Genomic DNA, 18,505 nt, shown 5'->3' with positions numbered 1-18,505 from the left:
AACCAGAAAACTAGAGGATCAAACATCTCAGAGGAATACAGCAGGGAGAGAGCTCAATCTATAACATGACACCTGTTTTCAATGCCATGATATTAGACAAGTACCTGTACATTTAGATGCAATCAAGGAAGGATGGAGGTAGGGCTGGGGAAATCTTAAATTGATGGGATGTAAATTAGAAACAACCAGGAAAATCTTGAAACATATCCATTTCAAATCTTGTAATGTCTAATTCTATGGAATTAGCTAGATTAGATTTTTTGGAGGTTACAAATAGAAACAAAGAGGTTATAATTTTGTATTCATGAGTCAGAGGATTGGAAATGCTATATCTTTGTTCCCACACTTTTTCTAAATAGACTCAACATGTTGATTTTCCACGAGAAGTTAGCTTTAGGGGCTGGCTAGCCTGGACCATAACTGCAACTTGACAATTGCCTTTGGGAAATTATTTTTTTTAATGTTTATTTATTTTTGAGAGAGAGAGAGAGTGTGAGCAGGGGAGGGGATGAGAGAGAGAGGGAGACAAAGGATCCAAAGCAGGCTCTGTGCTGACAGCGGGGCTCAAATTCACAAAGTAGTTTGAGACCATGACTCAAGCTGAAGTTGATTGCCTAACCGACTGAGCCACCCAGGCACCCTGCCTTTTGGGAATTTAAACCGGATCTCAGAGCATCAAGAGGGGATTTTTCCTTTTTGATATGGGTCCTCCTTTATCCAGAAGTTAGTCATTAAAATCATGGCAATGTTCTATTGTTTAAGAAGATGAAAAAACTGATATTTTGGTAACTAATATATCCCAGCACCTACAGCAGTGCTTCCACAAAACAAGCTCTCAATAAATCTATGTTGAATAAATTAAAAAAAAAAGGAATGAAATCTTGCCATTTGCAACAATGTGGGTGGAGCTTAGTATTATGCTAAGTGAACTAAGCCATTCAGAGAAAGACAAATACCATATGATTTTACTCATATGTGGAATTAAAGAAACAAAACAAATGAGCAAAAGAAAAAAAAGAAAGAAAGTAGTCATCTTTTCCTCTCTGAGACCAAGGTCAAGGCTACTTATCCAATGAATTTCTTTTCAGAATTTATAGAACTCTACAAAGATTGAATTCACAGTTTCTTTTTAAAATTATGTATCTATATTAGGGGTTTTTAAATGTTTATTTATTTTTGAGAGAGAAAGAGAGACAGAGCATGAGTGAGGGAGGGGCAGAGAGAGAGGGAGACACCAAATATGAAGCAGGCTCCAGGCTCTCAGTTGTCAACACAGAATTCGATGCAGGGCTCAAACTCATGAACCGTGAGATCATGACCTGAGCGGAAGTGGGACACTTAACCAACTGAGCCACCCAGGCACCCCGTATTAGGGTTTGACTAAAGCAAATTCAAAATGCAAAAAAAAAAAATTTATATTACTAAAGAGATATTCACTTAAAAAGGCCACTTTACAATAATCCACATGCATAAAAAATAGATCATTCCTTTCACAAAATAAGTATAATCAAAAAAAAAGAATAGTCCAGACTGAGGAGTTAATATACAAATCACAAATCACTAGCTAAACCATCAAGGAAATAATGTAAATCCTCTGTCCCTAAAATGATTTACAGATTTAATTCTGTTTACTTATTCCTGACTATTTGGTTCATTCTCCTAACCTACCTTTAATTCTTTGTCCTTCCTTTCCCAGCCCTCTTCCTCCATCATATCCTGGTCTGCTTATAAAACTATGGTACTATGTAGTGTTACATTTTTTAGAAACCTGTTAAAAGTTATGTTTATATGACCTCAAATTGTTTGTATAAAATGAAAATGTAAATTAACAAGGAAAAAATATAAACATGTAGCTTTATATCTTACTCTTCTGTATCCTCAGATTTTCTTTTGTCTTTTTTCTTCTCCATTTTTATAGTTTTCTTTGTTCGACCATATGTAGACTTTGCTTTCTGTGTAATTTTATATAAGCCAGAAACAAACAGTTAATGACACAATAATTAGAGGGAAGTAAAAGATAATATGCATTACTAAGATTTCCATTTTACTTTGAGAATCACTATACTATGTTTCAAGAAAAATTATCTAAAAAGAAGCACAACAAAATTAAGGATACAATCAGAATGCTTGTTATGGTACTCTACTGAATGTAAGTTGTATATAAGTTAATACATATCAAAAGAAGTAAATTCCCCTGACAAATTACAGCCAGGTCTTCTCTAATATATACATATCTTCCTGAAAATCATCTATGAAAACTCATGCACTAAAAACTGCAGGATATATGAGAGAAATGAGGTAAGGTGCCCAGCATGCAACAAACATTGTCAATGATACATTTTTTAAAAATATAGGGGCGCCTGGGTGGCTCAGTCGGTTAAGCGGCCGACTTCAGCTCAGGTCGCGATCTCGCGGTCCGTGAGTTCGAGCCCCGCGTCGGGCTCTGGGCTGATGGCTCAGAGCCTGGAGCCTGCTTCCGATTCTGTGTCTCCCTCTCTCTCTGCCCCTCCCCCGTTCATGCTGTGTCTCTCTCTGTCTCAAAAATAAATAAACGTTAAAAAAAAATTTTTTTTTAAAAATATAAACCTAGTAAAAACAGTTCCATTTTACAAAGTTAGATGATTTGAGAAACACATAGTATGAGAAATATAGTTCTTTATTTTGAGAAAGACATGAGGTGTGTTTGTGGAAGTGATCATCGAATAGGTTGCAAATTGTTATCGTGTAGTTTGGGAAGAAGGATTATCTGAAATCACATAAAAAGTTGTAGTGACAGATGTGGACTGGTGTGGTACACTACAAACATGGTGAACAAATACAGTGTGCAGAGTCTGCTTTCTCCTTTTACCTAGTACTTTTAGCAGATGAATTTGTGCATAAACACATGTAAAATTCATATTATGTTCAAATTGTTTGTGTTAGAACAAATTTGCATTTCAAAACAAATATTACAGCAGAACTAACCACATATTTTAAAGTATTATTGAATGACTACATAGTACTAGATTATTTTATACAAGAAAGTTGAGAAAAAATTAACAATTAGATTACTGAAATTTGTAGATGAGCTTAATAATAGAGACCTATTAAGGCATTAGGTGTTTATTTCCTGTTTTATACAACAACTCCCAAAAGATACAACTTCACTATAGTGGCAAAGTTCTCACAAGTTAAACACAAAGTGTAATAATCCTCATAAAATATGAAAAAAACAGTATAATAATGAATTGCAATGGAATTCTTAAGGTCTCCAGGTAACTTTCTAGTTTAAATATGAGTTTTGGGATGTATTTCTTATACAGAAAAATCTAATATACATTGGCCATCAAAAATACTTTAAAAATGAAAGGAAAAAAGACTAAAAGTAATGAACAGATCATCAGTTAGTTGTGAGAAAACTTCAAGTGGACAAATATACTTGTAATTTCAGTACATAATGGAGAGAAGAAGTGAGCAAAGAAAATAAATATTTGAAGAAACAATGGACAAATTTTACTTTCAAATTTGACAAAACTGTATGCTCACAAACCCACAAAAAATATAAGGAAAACTAGTTCTAAGACTTATGGTAATAAAATTATAAGCAATGATGAGGATAAAATCTTAAAAGCAGAGGAGGAAAGTAGATTATATATAAAATAAAGTAGACAGAAGACTTTTCAGAAACAATGCAAGCCAGAAGATAAAAAAGAAACTCTTTAAAGTACTAGAAGAAAAGAACCAGCCAACCTAAAATTCTTTGTCCAGAGAAAATATGTTTTAAAACTGAATACAAAAGAAAAAAGTTTTTTCAGAAATCAAAAAGTTGAAAGAATGAATCAGCTGCAGACCTGAACAACAATAACAAAAATTATGAAGAATCCTTTATGCACAAGAAAAATGACACTAGACAGAAATAAGGAAATATACAAATTAAAGACCAACATAAATGATAATTAAGTGAGTAAATAAATATAAAGACTGTTTTCCTTATTATTTAAATCTCTTTAAAAGGTAATAGTTTACAGCTAAACTAATAACAATGTGTTGTGCAGCTTATACCATAGGTAGTAAAATGTATGAAAATAGTGGTACTCAGGCTGGAAAAGCACAAAGCACATTATCTTAAGGTTCTTAAGTACAGTCTTAAAGGTTCTTAAGTTTTAAAACAAGATTGTAAACCCTTAACTATAAAGCAAGCAATTGAGCAGCAAATTAAAAAGTAATAAAGATTTTGTTACCTGGAAGTGTGGTGCTATTGTAACATATAACTAAAAATGTAGAAGTGGTTTCAGAATTGGGAAGTAGGCAGAGGCTGAAAGAATTTTATGGAGCATGAAAAAAATATTTAGCAAATTATGAAAAGAAGAAAAGTATTTTAACCTGATAAACAATATTGAAAGAGAAAGAAAGAGCAGGCTGAATGACCATAGAAACAAGAATATTTCCTTTAAAATCAGGAACAAATGAAAAATACCTACTCTCATCATGTCTATTCAATATCATTCTAGAGGTCTTTGCCAGTTTAGCCAGGCAAGAAATAGTATTACAATTGGAAAGCAAGAAAATTTAGGCTATTATTAGTCACATATACTTTGGATACAAAATTAAGTAAACAAAATTTATTACACTTCTCTAATGACAGTTTAAAAATATTTTTTAAAAGATAGCAATTAAAATAGCATAAAAATCTGAAACATTCATACTTTATACAGCAAGGCTGTCATTCAGAATAAAAGGAGAGATAAAGATTTTCCAAGACAAGCAAAAACTAAAGGAGTTTTGTGAACGCTAAACTAGCTCTACATGAAATGTTAAAAGGGACTCTTTGAGTAGGAAAGAGAGACCAAAAGCAACAAAGACTAGAAAGGAACAGAGACAATCTATAGGAACACTGACTTTACAGGTAATACAATGGCACTAAATTCATACCTACCAATAATGACTGAATGCAAATGGACTAAATGCTCCAATCAAAGACATAAGGTATAAGAATGGATACAAAAATAATACCTATCAATATGCTGCTTACAAGAGACTCATTTTAGAACCAAAGACATTTCCAGATTGAAAGTGAGGGTATAGAGAACGATTTTTCTTGCTAATGGATTTCAAAAGAAAGGTGGAGTAGCCATACTTATATCAAACTCAATTTTAAACCAAAGACTGTAATAAGAGATGAAGAAGGGCACTACAATATAATAAAGGAGTCTATCCAACAAAAAGATATACCAATTTTAAATATTTATGCTCCCAACTTGAAATCAGCCAAATTATTAGTAAAAAAACACTTAAAGAAACTCATTGATAATAATACAAGAATAGTAGGGGACTTTAACAACACACTTACAACCATAGACAGATCATGTAAGCAGAATACCAACAAGGAAACAATGGCTTTGAATGGCATACTGGACAAGATAGACTTAAAAGATATATTCAGAGTATTTCATCCTAAAGCAGAAGAATACAAATTCTTTTAAAGTGTACACAGAACATTCTCCAGAATTGATCACATACTGGGTCACATATCAGCCCTCAACCAGTAGAAAATATTGAGATCCTACCATGGGTATCTTCAGACTGCACAATGCTATGAAACTTGATATCAACCACAGGAAAAATTTTGGAAAGACCACAAACACATGGAGGTTGAAGAACATTCTACTAAAGAATGAATGTGCTAACCAGGAAATTAAAGAAGAAATAGGGGTGCCAGGAGGCTCAGTCAGTTAAGCACCCAACTTCAGCTCAGGACATGATCTTATGGTTCATGAGTTTGAGCCCTACATCAGGCTCTCTGCTGTCAGTCAGCACAGAGCCCACTTCAAATATTCTGCCCCATCTCTCTCTGCCCCTCCCCTGCTCCAGCTCTCTCACTACCTCCCTATCTATCTCTCTCTTAAATAAAAAAATAAAACATTAAAGAAGAAATTAAAAAATGCATGGAAGCAATGGAAATGAAAACACAACAGTCCAAAACCTCTGGGATGCAGCAAAGGTGGTCATTAACAGGGGAGAATATAGCAATACAGCTCTTACCCAAAAAGCAAGAAAAGTCTCAAATACACAATCTAACCTTACACCTAAAGGAGCTGGAAAAAGAGCAGCAAATAAAGCCTAAAACAAACAGAAAAAGGTAAATAATAAAGATTAGAGCAGAAATAAATGAAATAGAAATTAAAAAAAAAACATTAGAACAGATCAACAAAACTAGGAGCTAGTTCTTTGAAAGAATTAACAAAATCAATAAATCCCTAGGCAGACTTATTAAAAAGCAAGAGAGAGAGAGAGGGAGGGGTGGAGAAAGGACCCAAATAAATAAAACCTCAAAAGAAAGAGACATCATGACCAAACACCACAGAAGTACAATTAAAAGAGATTATGAAAAATTATATGCCAACAAATTAGGCAATCTGGAAGAAAATGGATAAAATTCCTAGAAACATATAAACTACCAAAACTGAAACAGGAAGAAATATAAAATTTGAAAAGACCCATAACAAGCAAAGAAATTGAATTAGTAATCAAAAATCTCCCAATGAACAAGAGTCCAGGGCCAGATGGCTTCCCAGGGGAATTCTATCAAACAGTTAAAGAGTTAATACCTATTTTTCTCAAACTGTTCCAAAAAATAGAAACGGAAGGCAAACTTCCAAACTCATTATATTAGGCAGGCACTACCTTCATTCCAAAACCATGCAAAGACCCCACTGAAAAGGAGAATAACAGGCCAATATCCCTGCTGAACACAGATGCAAAAATTCTCAAAAAGATACTAGTAAATCAAATACAACAGCACATACAAAGCATCATTCACCATGATTAAGTGGGATTTATTCCAGGGCTGCAGGGTTGGTTCAATATTTGTAAATCAATCAACATGATACATCACATTAATAAGAGAAAGGATAAGAACCATATAATCTTCTCAATAGATGCAGAAAAAGCATTTGACAAAATAAAGAATCTATTCTTGATAAAAGCCCTCAAGAAAGTAGGGATAGAAGGAACATACTTCAACATCATAAAGGCCATATATGAAAGACCCACCACTAATATCATCTCAATGGGGAAAAACTGAGAGATTTCCCCCTAAGTTCAGTAACATGACAGGGATGTCCACTCTCAACACTGTTCAACATAGTACTGGATGTCCTCGCCTCATTTTCATAAAGAAGAAAAGGCATCCGAATTGGCTAGGAAGAAGTCAAACTTCCACTCTTAGCAGATGACATGATACTCTATGCAGAAAACCTGAAAGATTCGACCAAAAAATTGCTAGAACTAATACATGAATTCAGCAAAGTTGCAGGATACAAAATCAATGTACAGAAATCGGTTGCATTTCTGTACACCAGTAATGAAGCAACAGAAACAGAAATCGAGAAATTGATCCCATTTACAATTGCACCAAAACCCATAAGATACCCATTAATAAACCTAAGCAAAGAAGCAAAAGATCTGTACTCTGAAAATTAAGGAACACTTGTGAAAGAAACTGAAGACACAAAGAAATGAAAAAATATTCCATGCTCATGCACTGGAAGAACAAACATTATTAAAATGTCCATACTATCCAAAGCAATCTACACATTTAATGCAATCCCTATCAAAGTACCAACAACATTTTTCACAGTGCTAAAACAAACAATTCTAAAACTTGTATGGAACCGCAAAAGACCCCAACCATCCAAAGTAATGTTGCAAAGAGAAAAAAAAGAAAAGAAAAGAAAGAAAAAGCAAAGTGGGAGGCATCACAATTCCAGACTTAAAGCTGTACTACAAAGCTGTAATCATCAAGACATTATGGTACTGGCACAAAAACAGACACATAGATCAATGGAACAGAATAGAAAACCCACAATGGACCCACAACTGTATGGTCAACTAATCTTTGACAAAGCAGAAAAGAATAATCAATGGGAAAAAAGATAGTCTCTTCAGCAAATGGTGCTGGAAGAATGGACCACTTTCTTACACCATACACAAAAATAAATTGAAAATGGATGAAAGACCTAAATGTGAGACAGGAAACCATTAAAATCCTAGAGGAGAAAACAAATAGTGTTGGGAAAACTGGACAGTGACATGCAGAAGAATGAAACTGGATCACTTTCTTACACTATACACAAAAATTCAAAACGGATGAAAGATCTAAATATGAGAAAGGAAACAAAGTCTTGGAGGAGACACAAGCAGGAACCTCCTTGACCTCACCCGTAGCAAGGTCTTAGTACACACATCACCTGAGACAACAGAAACAAAAACAAAAATAAACTACTGGGCCTTCATCAAGATAAAAAGCTTCTGCACAGTGATGGAGACAATCAACAAAACTAAAAGGCAATTTACATAATGGAACAAAATATTTGCAAATGACATACCTGATAAAGGCTTAGTAGCCAAAATGTATAAAGAACTTATAAAACTCAATAGCCAAAATAAATAATCCCGTTAAAAAATGGGCAGAAGACATAGACATTTTCCAAAGAAGACATCCAGATGGCCAACAGACACATGAAAAGATGCTCAACATCCCTTATCATCAGGGAAATACAAATCAAAATTACAATGAGGTACCACCCCATATCTGTCAGAATGGCTAAAATTAACAACATAAGAAACAACAGGTGTTGGTGAGGATGCAGAGAAAGGAGAACCCTCTTGCATTGTTGGTGGGAATGCAAACTGGTGCAGCCACTCTGGAAAACAGCATGGGGGTTCCTCAAAAGTTAAAAATAAAACTACCCTATGATCCACTATTTACACTACTAGATATTTATCCAGAGAATACGAAAATAGGAATTCAAAGGGATACATGCACCTCTATCATCAACCAAGAGCCAAATTATGGAAAGAGCCCAAATGTCCACTGACTGATGAATGAATAAGGAAGATATGGGGTGTGTGTGTGTGTGTGTGTGTGTGTGTGTGTGTGCATATATATATATATATATACATACATATACATAAACATATGCATACACATATATATACATATATATATACACACACACCCCATATCTATATATAGCATATGTATATGTATATCTATATCTATCTAGATATAGATAGAGATAGATATAGATATAGATATATAGATATAGATATAGATATAGATATAGATATAGATATAGATATAGATATAGATATAGATATAGATAGATATAGATATATACAGTGCAATATTACTCAGCCATTAAAAAAGAATGAATTGGGGCGCCTGGGTGGTGCAGTCGTTAAGCGTCCGACTTCAGCCAGGTCACGATCTCGCGGTGCGTGAGTTCGAGCCCCGCGTCAGGCTCTGGGCTGATGGCTCAGAGCCTGGAGCCTGTTTCCGATTCTGTGTCTCCCTCTCTCTCTGCCCCTCCCCTGTTCATGCTTCTCTCTCTGTCCCAAAAATAAACAAATGTTGAAAAAAAAAAAAAAGAATGAATTCTTGCCATTTGCAACAAGACAGTATTATGCTAAGCAAAATAAGTCAGTCAGAGAAAGAAAAATACCATAGGATTTCACTCATATGTGGAACTTAAGAAACAAAACAAAGGATCATGGGTTAAAACAGAGAGAGGAAAACTAAGAAACAGACTCTTAACTATAAAGAACAAATTGATGGTTACCAAAGAGGAGGTGCGTACAGGACAAGTTAAATAGGTGATGAGGACTGAGCGCACTTGTGATCAGCACCAGGTGTTGCATGAAAGGGTTAAATCACTAAATTGTACAGCTTAACTAATATACTTTATGTTAAATAACTAGAATTTTTAAAACCTTTAAAAAATAAAATATATTTGAAAAATCTAATTTGTTGATATTTTAATAAATAAATATTTGGCCTAGAAATGTCTTGTGGAATGTTTAAATTTTATGTCTGTTTTTCATAGTATCTGGTTTTAATAGCTAATATGGTAATTTAGAAAATAGCGCTATTTTACTTTATTTTACTTTCACAGCATAGCTATTATCTATAATTAATATTAAAAATGTTTTATAAAACATTTAAATATATCTTTGATGTCTGTCCTACAATAATAAGGCTTTTTAGGTATTCTTCCATTTTCAGACACTAAAATTGAACTAACCTCTGTAGTCTTCAACTTTTGTAGTTCATTTTCCAGCACCAATTTCTCCTCTAATAACACTTGGAAATTACTTTGCATTTCTTTATATTTCTAAAAATAAAGAATATAATTTTAGTAATAATGAAAATCATACAGGGGCACCTGGGTGGCTCAGTAGGTTGAGTGCCAGACTTCAGCTCAGGTCATGATCTCACTGTTCCTGAGTTCGAGCCCCATGTTGGACTCTGTGCTGACAATGCAGAGCCTGCTTTGGACTCTCTGTCTCTCTCTCTCCAAATGACAATGACTCTCTCTCTCTCCCCCCCTCCCTCTCAAAAATAAATAAATATTTTTTAAAAAGAAAATCATATGTTTCATCACAGAGAAGCTATTTGGGCACTTAATTTTTAAAGTAAGAAAGTCTCCATGAACTCATGAAATAATGAACCATTGATATTAATCTGCATAATGAACTACAATTGGGGCTGAAAGAGGCAAAGGAGCTAGAAGTAACAATAAATGGAAATGTAGAAGAACATGGGGTATTATAGTTCAATATTTTAGAAGTGAAGTGTTTTTGAGTGACAATAAGGTCTAGTAAAATAAAAAAAGACAAAGCTTTCCAGCTCACATATACATAGAAATTTCTTGAATAAACTGAGGAAGCACTAAACTTTTATTGAAGATTATGCATCCTGACAATTTCTAGACTCTACTAATATTTTCACAGGCAGAGTGCAATTTCAAACTGAGAGTGCTATACTTACATCCTCTAACAAACCTTGATCATTCATAGCTCTGAAAAACAAACCAAAAATATCTGTAATGTATTATCATTTTATATTCATATTTTTATTTATGTAACATACTTATATATTTTCTTTGAAAAAATTTAAAATAATATAAATAATGTTAGAATACACTTTGACCATTATTCCAAAAATCCAGTGCTCTCTCTAGAGATATTATTAGATTCCTGTGTATCTTTTCAGAACCTGTTCAATACATTTATATAATACTACATATATCTATTTGATTCTATAATTTTTGTTAGTGGGTTGGGTGACTGTCTTTTCTTTTTCATGTAAATTACAGCAATGTATATATTGTCCTAAACTTATTATTTTCACTTCACACAATGTCTGAGATCTATTTAGATTGGTAAACATAGATGTATCTCACTCCTTTTAAGTACCACTTCTTATTCCATAGCAGGATTTAGCAAACTTTTTCTATAAAGAGCCAGATAGTAAATATTTTAGACTTTACAGGCCAGATGAACTGTCACCACTGCCCAACTCTGCAAAACCAGGCATAAATGATAGGTAAATGAAAGGACTTGGCTAGATTTGACTCATGGGCTGAAGTTTGCCAAAAACTGTTCCAAGGTATGGGTAAACTATAGATTTTTATTTTGGACAAATGAGTGACTTATTATAATCCAAATTTTTTAAAGCTTTAAGATATAATTAACATACCATACAATTCACTCATTTAAAGTATACAACTCAATGGTTTTTCATATATTCACCAAGTTGAGCAACTATTACCACTATTTAATTTTAGAAAATTTTGATTACCTCAAAAAGAAACCCTGTATCAATTAGCAGTCACTCCCTATTCTTCCCAACACTGTCCCCAAACCTGGCAGGCACTAATCTAATTTCCTATATCTATAGATTTGCCTATTCTGGATATTTCATACAAATAAAATTATATGTGGTCTTTGAAACTCGTTTATTACACTTTCTGTACTGTTTTCAAGATTCATCCATGTTGTAGCATATATCAGTACTATGTTCCTTGGTATTGCCAAATATTATTCCATTGTACACATTTGATTTATCCATAATCCATATAGGCATTTAGATTATTTCCACTTTGGGGCTATTATGAATAATGCTACTATGAACATCCATGTACAAGTTTTTGCTTGTACATATGTTTTCCATCTCTCAGGTATAAACCTAGGAACAGAATTGCTGGGTCATATATTGACATTGTATTTAACATTTTAAGGAACTGACAAACTGGTTTCCATAGCGACACACCACTTCAATTCCCACCAGCAACGTATAAGGGTCCCAATTTCTCTAAATCCTTGCCAACAATTGTTATTGTCATCTTTTTTTATTACAGCCATCCTAATCGATGTGAAGTGGTATATCATTGTAATTTTTATTTGAAATTCCCTAAAGGCTAATGATGTTCAGCATCACTTCATGTGCTTATTGGCCATTAGTATATCTTGCTTCAGAAAATGTCTTTTCAGATTATTTGTCCATTTTTAAATTGTGTTATTTATCTTCTTATTATGCAGGTATAAGAATTCTTTATATACTCTGGATACAAGTTCCTTATCAAATATATGATTTGCGAATAGTTTTCACATTCTAGGTGTTGTCTTTTCATATGCTTAATGTATCATTTGCAGTACAAAGGTTTTTAATTTTATGAAAGTCAACTTATCTATTTTCTTCTCTTTTTTTGGTTGTACTTTTGGTGTCCTATTTAAAAAACCATTACATTACTCAATGTCACAAAGATTTATTCCTGTGTTTCTTCTAAAAGGCTCTTTTGCATATAGATATCCAGTTGCCCAAGTACCAATTATTAAAAAGACTATCCTTTTCACAAATGATATATCCAATAAAGGATTAATATTCAAAATATATAAAGAACTTATACAAGTCAACACCAAAAAATACATAATCTGATTTTAAAATGGGCAAAGTACATGAATGACATTTTTCCAAAGACATAAGCACAGAAAACTGACACATGAAAAGATGTTCAACATCACTAATCATCAGGGAAATGGAAATCAAAACCACGATTAGATATCACCTCACATCTGTTAGAATGGCTAAAATCAAAAACACAAGAAATAACAAGTGCTGATGAGGATGTAGAGAAAAAAAAAAAACCCTTGTGTACTTTTGGTGGAATGCAAGCTGATGTAGCCACTGTGGAAAACAGTATGGAGATTCCTCAAAAAATTAAAAATAGAGCTATCTTACAATCGAGTAATTACACTACTGGGTATTTAACCAAAGAATACACAAATACTAATTTGAATAGTAGATGCACCCCTATATTTATTGCAGCATTATTTACAATAACCAAACTATGGAAGTAGCAAAGTCTCTATCAATAGATAAATTGATAAAGAAGACATTTGTATATGTACATATACACACATACAGTGGATTATTCAGCCATATAAAGAATGAAATCCTGCCATTTGCAACAACATGGATCTAGAAGGTACAGTGTTAAGTGAAACAAAGACAGATACCATATGATTTTACTCATGTGGAATTTAAGAAACAAAATAAATAAACAAAGGGAAAAAAGAGAAAGAAACAAACCAAGAAACAAACCCCTAAATATAGAGAATAAACTGGTGGTTACCAGAGAGGAGGTGGGTGGGTAAATGGCTGAAATAAAGGGGATTAAGAGTACCCCGAGTAATGTATAGAATTACTGAACCATTATATTGTACACCTGAAACTAATATAACACTGTATTTTATTATACTTGAATAAAAAATTAAAATTAAAATATTTTTAAAAGACTATTAAAAAATTAATTGACCATAAATGTAAGGGTTTATTTCTGGACATTCAAGTTTATGCCATTGATGTATGTAGGTATAACTTTATGCCAGTACCACATTGTCTTGATTACTACAGCCCTGTATTAAGTTTTAAAATTAGTTAAATGTGAATCCTTCAACTTTGTTCTTCTTAAGATTTCTTTGGCTCTTCTGGATTCCTTGTATTTCCACATGAATTTTAGGATCAGCTTGTCAGTTCATGCAATAAGAAAGCTGGCATTTTGAAAGAGATTGTATTGAATCTCTAGATCAGTTTGGGGAACACTGCCATTTTAAGATTATTAAGTCTAACAGTCCATGAAAATGGAATGTTTATCCATTTAACTAGGTCTTCTTTAAGTTCTTTCAATGATGTTTTGTAGTTTTCAGTGCACAAGTCTTACACTTCTTTTGTTAAATTCATTCTTGTTGTCTTTGATGGTATTTTTTTTTCAACGTTTATTTATTTTTGGGACAGAGAGAGACAGAGCATGAACGGGGGAGGGGCAGAGAGAGAGGGAGACACAGAATCGGAAACAGGCTCCAGGCTCTGAGCCATCAGCCCTGAGCCTGACGCGGGGCTCGAACTCCCGGACCGCGAGATTGTGACCTGGCTGAAGTCGGAAGCTTAACCCACTGCGCCACCCAGGCGCCCCATCTTTGGTGGTATTTTAAATGGATTTTTTTTTAATTTCACTTTTGGAATGTTCATCATTAGTGTATTAGATTCCTGGGGCTGCTGTAACAAAGTATCACAATCTGGGTAACTTAAAATTACAAATATTTTATGCTCTCACAGTTCTGGAGACTACAAATCTAAAATTCAGTTCTTAGGGCCATGCTCCTTCTAGAACCTCTAGAGGAGAATCCTTGTTTGCCTCTTTCAGCTCCTAGTAGTGCCTGGTATTCTCCGGATTGTAGTAGCACAAATCCAATCTCTGCCTCCGTAACTTCTTCCCTCTTTCTATACTGTCTTCTCCAATTATTACAAGGATACCAGTCATATTGGATTAGGGGCCCATCCTACCCCAGTATGACCTCATCTTAACTAATTATGTCTACAATGACCCTATTTAAAAATAAGTTCAGGGTAACCCTGGTGGCTCAGTCAGTTGAGCGTCCTACTCTTGGTTTCAGCTCAGGTCATGATCTCACAGTTGGTGAGTTTCAGCTCCACGTCAGGTTCTGTGCTGATAGTGTGGAGCCTGCTTGGGATTCTCTCTCTCCCTCTCTCTGACCCTCCCCTGCTAACTCTCTCTGTCTCTCTCTCAAAACTAAATAAACTTTAAAAATTAATTAATTAGTTAATTAATTAATTCAATATGAGGTGCTGGGAGTTAGAGCTTCAATATAATTTTGGCGGGGGGAGCAATTCAACCCATAACAGTTAGTATATAGAAATACAATTGATTTTTATTTATGAATCTGGTGTAATGCAAAAGATGAATTCATTTGTTTTTTCAAATCGTTTTTAGCAGATCCCTTAAAATTTTCTATACACAAGATCATGACATCTACAAAAAGTAGTTTTACTTCTTCCTTCCCGATATGAACACCTTTCACTCCTTGTCTTCTCTAATTGCCCTGGATAGAAACTGTACTACTATAATGAATAGATGTGGTGAGATGTCCTGTCTTGTTCCTGATCTTAGAATTTATTAAGTCCTTCACCATTAAGTATAGTGTTAGCTATGGGTTTTGGTAGTAGTTAGCCTAGATCAGATTAAGGAAGCACTCTTCTGTTCCTAGTTTGTGAAGTATTCCTATCATGAAATGCTTGGATTTTGTCAAATGCTTTTACTTTGTCTAGTAAACTGATCATGTGATCTTTTTTCTCCTTCATTCAATCAGTATTGGGTATTACATTAATTGATATTTGCATTTAAAACCAACTTTACATTCCTGGGATAAATTCTACTTGCTTGTGGTGTGTAATCCATTTTATAGAATACTGGATTCAATTTGCTAGTGTTTTGCTGAGAACTTTGGCATTCATATTCACAACATATTGGTCTAGTTTTATTTTCTTGTGATAGTATTGTCTGATTTTGATGTTACAGTAATACTCTAGTAATTAGAATATAATAACATTCTTGTCTCACAAAATAAGTTAAGTGTTAACTCCTCTTCTACTTTTTGGAAAAGCTTGTGAAGGGATGGTATTACTTCTTTAAATATTTGCTAGTATTCACCACTGAAGCCCTTTGGCTTGAGCATTTCTTGGTGGAAACTAAATTAAGTACTAATTAATTCTTTTCACTTGTTAAAGTTCCATTCAGATTTTCAAGTTCTTCTTGAATCAATTTAGTTTGTGTCCTTCTAGAAATTTGCCCATATCATGTAAGTTATTTAATTTGTTGTCATACAGTTGTTTATAGTATTCTCATATAATCCTTTTATCATAGATTATTGGGCCATACTCCTACTAACAAAAATTGGAATTCTATTTTTTTGCTATTGTCACAAGCATATGATAAGTTCCTTTTTACATATGTCTCCTTGAACATATTCCTTTATCTAAGATAGATTTAAAACTCTATTTTTTAAGTAAATTTTGCTAAACTGTCCTGGAAAATGGGCAATTCCTATTGTACTGATTTTCTAAAAGTATTCATTGTACTACATCTCCATCAAGATTTGTTATAGGAAAATGTTCACTTGTTGTTAAACCAATGGCAAAAAAAATACATCACTGCTGTTTTGCTTTGTATTTCATTAATCACAAGTCGGACTGAGTATCCCCTAAAACATTTATTGGCCACTTTTTTTTTGTTTCTTCCTTAAATTATCTATAAGCTTTGCCTATTTTTTTTAAGTTTATTTATTTTGAGAGAAAGAGAGAGACACGATGAGTGGGGGAGGGGCAGAGACACAGGGAGAGAGAGAAAATCCCAAGCAAGTTCCACACCATCAACACAGAGTCCAATGTGGGGCTCAAACCCATGAAACCATGAGCAGAAACCAGAGTCCAAGGCTTAACCGACTGAGCCACCCCAGGTGCCCCTGCTTTGCCTATTTTTTAGGGTTTTTGGCCTTTTTTAAGAATTATATATTCCTATTATCACTCCACTCTATTGTACATGCACAAATATTTTCTCAGAGTTCACTGCTTATCTTTTAACTTTGATTCCTTTTGAATAAGATGTTTTTAATTTTGATAGAGTAAAATGCCTTCCCTATATGCACGGTTTTGTTTTCTTACATTTAGGGCTGTAATCAACATTAGATTCAGTTTTTTGAAGGTGTGAAGAAAAAAGCTGTCATTATGTTTTGGCCAAATGGATACTTTTACCTTGCCAGTGCCCTGCCTGGACACTATGACTCCTCCTCCTTTGATATAACTACAATTACCTGTGATACATGTACGGGGCTACAGCTTGAAAAGCAAGACAGTCTACTACCCTTACTTCTGACCCCTATGTCTCATTAGAAAGAAAACCTCATGATGGATTTCCTAATGGGCCTATTTGCCTTCAGGACCACACATGATCCTGGCGATGGGCAATGTTCTCACCAATGCTGACATCCACAACACTGGACACCAGCTCTCAGCACTCTGTTCACCAAAGAGGTATTATGCCTTCACAAACCGTCCTATTATCCAATCTCTAATTGGAATCCCAATTTTTCCCATAATTGAAGAAAGAACTTTTCAAGGTCCACTTGGTCTGTGCTTGCTTTTCCCCTTCCCAATATCCACAGACCAACACCTAGATAGTGAAGTGACCAGACCCTGAAGAATAAGTCTATTAGCTTCCCAAAAGACCAGGATAATTGCCCTGTCATGCTAGTGTATAATTCACACACAATAATGAAATACACTCCTTTTTCCTATGTTATCCTATATTAACATGCTCATCACTGAGCACCTCAGTAGCCCCCGCCTCCGTTTTCTGGGAACTACCAGAATCAATATACCCCTCTGAATCAATTTAATTTCTGAGAGAGCTCATAGGACCATAAGTCTTTAACTACAGTTGATTGGTCAGTTCAGAAATAGGAACCTGTCTTCAAGTTGCACCAATGATTTTCTCACCTAGGACTTTTAGATTTGGAAAATCCAAATACTATCTTTCAGAGTGACTGAAAGATTAAACCTTAGGAATTGCCAGCAATCATGGATTCCTACCTATAGGCAAAAAATAAACAAAAAAGAAAATAGAAAGAAACAAGAGATATGCACTAGAAGAAAATGAAGCTCATGTAAAAAGGAAAAAACAGTATCTTCAAAGTGTTCAAGTTCTGGTTTATAACTGTTTCTGAGATTGAGCCATAGTGCTGTTGTGAGGTTCAGTAAGTCTTTTGCTCGGACTAATCTGAGTTGGGATTTTGTCCCAAGCACTCAGTCACATGGTAGAAGTTCAACAGAGAATGTTCTAAAAGTTTTAGTATAGTTTTAGCTTTAATGAACTCAGAAATATAAATGCTACAGACTTACAAAAAACTTAAACCTTTGAAAGTTTAATTATTTCCATTTCTTTAATATACTTAGTTTTGTGAACTTTGAACAATAAATTAATTTGTTGCAGTCCCTCTGAATATGGAAAATGCTGACCTAAACAAAAAACTTTAACTGAAAAAACAGTTTAATTATTATTCAGAATTTTTAAATAAGTGTGAAAGAAACATATATAATCAAATTTCAAAATGTTTTTTGAACAATTGTATCATTATAGTTCTGAAGTTATTCAAGTTTAAAACTATGCTAAGACTTTTGCCACACCCTATATTTAACAGAATTTTCAAGGATGTGACTGTAACAAGTTGTTAAAGGAAGCATTTACAGAGATCCTAAACTCCCAGTAATAGTAATAGGTGAGGCAGATGACCATTTGCACTTAAAAAAAGTTGGCAGCCAAGAAAG

The 18,505-nt window shown here is 33.9% G+C and overlaps 1 protein-coding gene across 1 annotated transcript in view; it reads right to left on the bottom strand.

Annotated features, from left to right (window-relative positions):
- Positions 1 to 18,505, bottom strand: part of LOC124501607 (coiled-coil domain-containing protein 7-like) — a 147,328-nt gene that overhangs the window by 57,146 nt on the left and 71,677 nt on the right. The window contains exons 10-12 of the mRNA XM_047065948.1: positions 10,811 to 10,841; positions 10,065 to 10,154; positions 1,867 to 1,952 (exon numbers count right to left, since the gene is read on the bottom strand). Of these exons, the coding sequence (XP_046921904.1) occupies positions 1,867 to 1,952; positions 10,065 to 10,154; positions 10,811 to 10,841 (207 nt within the window). The remainder of the gene's footprint in view (positions 1 to 1,866; positions 1,953 to 10,064; positions 10,155 to 10,810; positions 10,842 to 18,505) is intronic.

The sequence above is a fragment of the Lynx rufus genome, unplaced genomic scaffold (assembly GCF_022079265.1).
Source record: "Lynx rufus isolate CCGP_SWC_20201006 ecotype Redwood Valley unplaced genomic scaffold, mLynRuf1.p SCAF_7, whole genome shotgun sequence".
In the NCBI taxonomy this organism is placed as follows: domain Eukaryota; kingdom Metazoa; phylum Chordata; class Mammalia; order Carnivora; family Felidae; genus Lynx; species Lynx rufus.
This window is presented reverse-complemented; position numbering and strand designations above follow the sequence as displayed.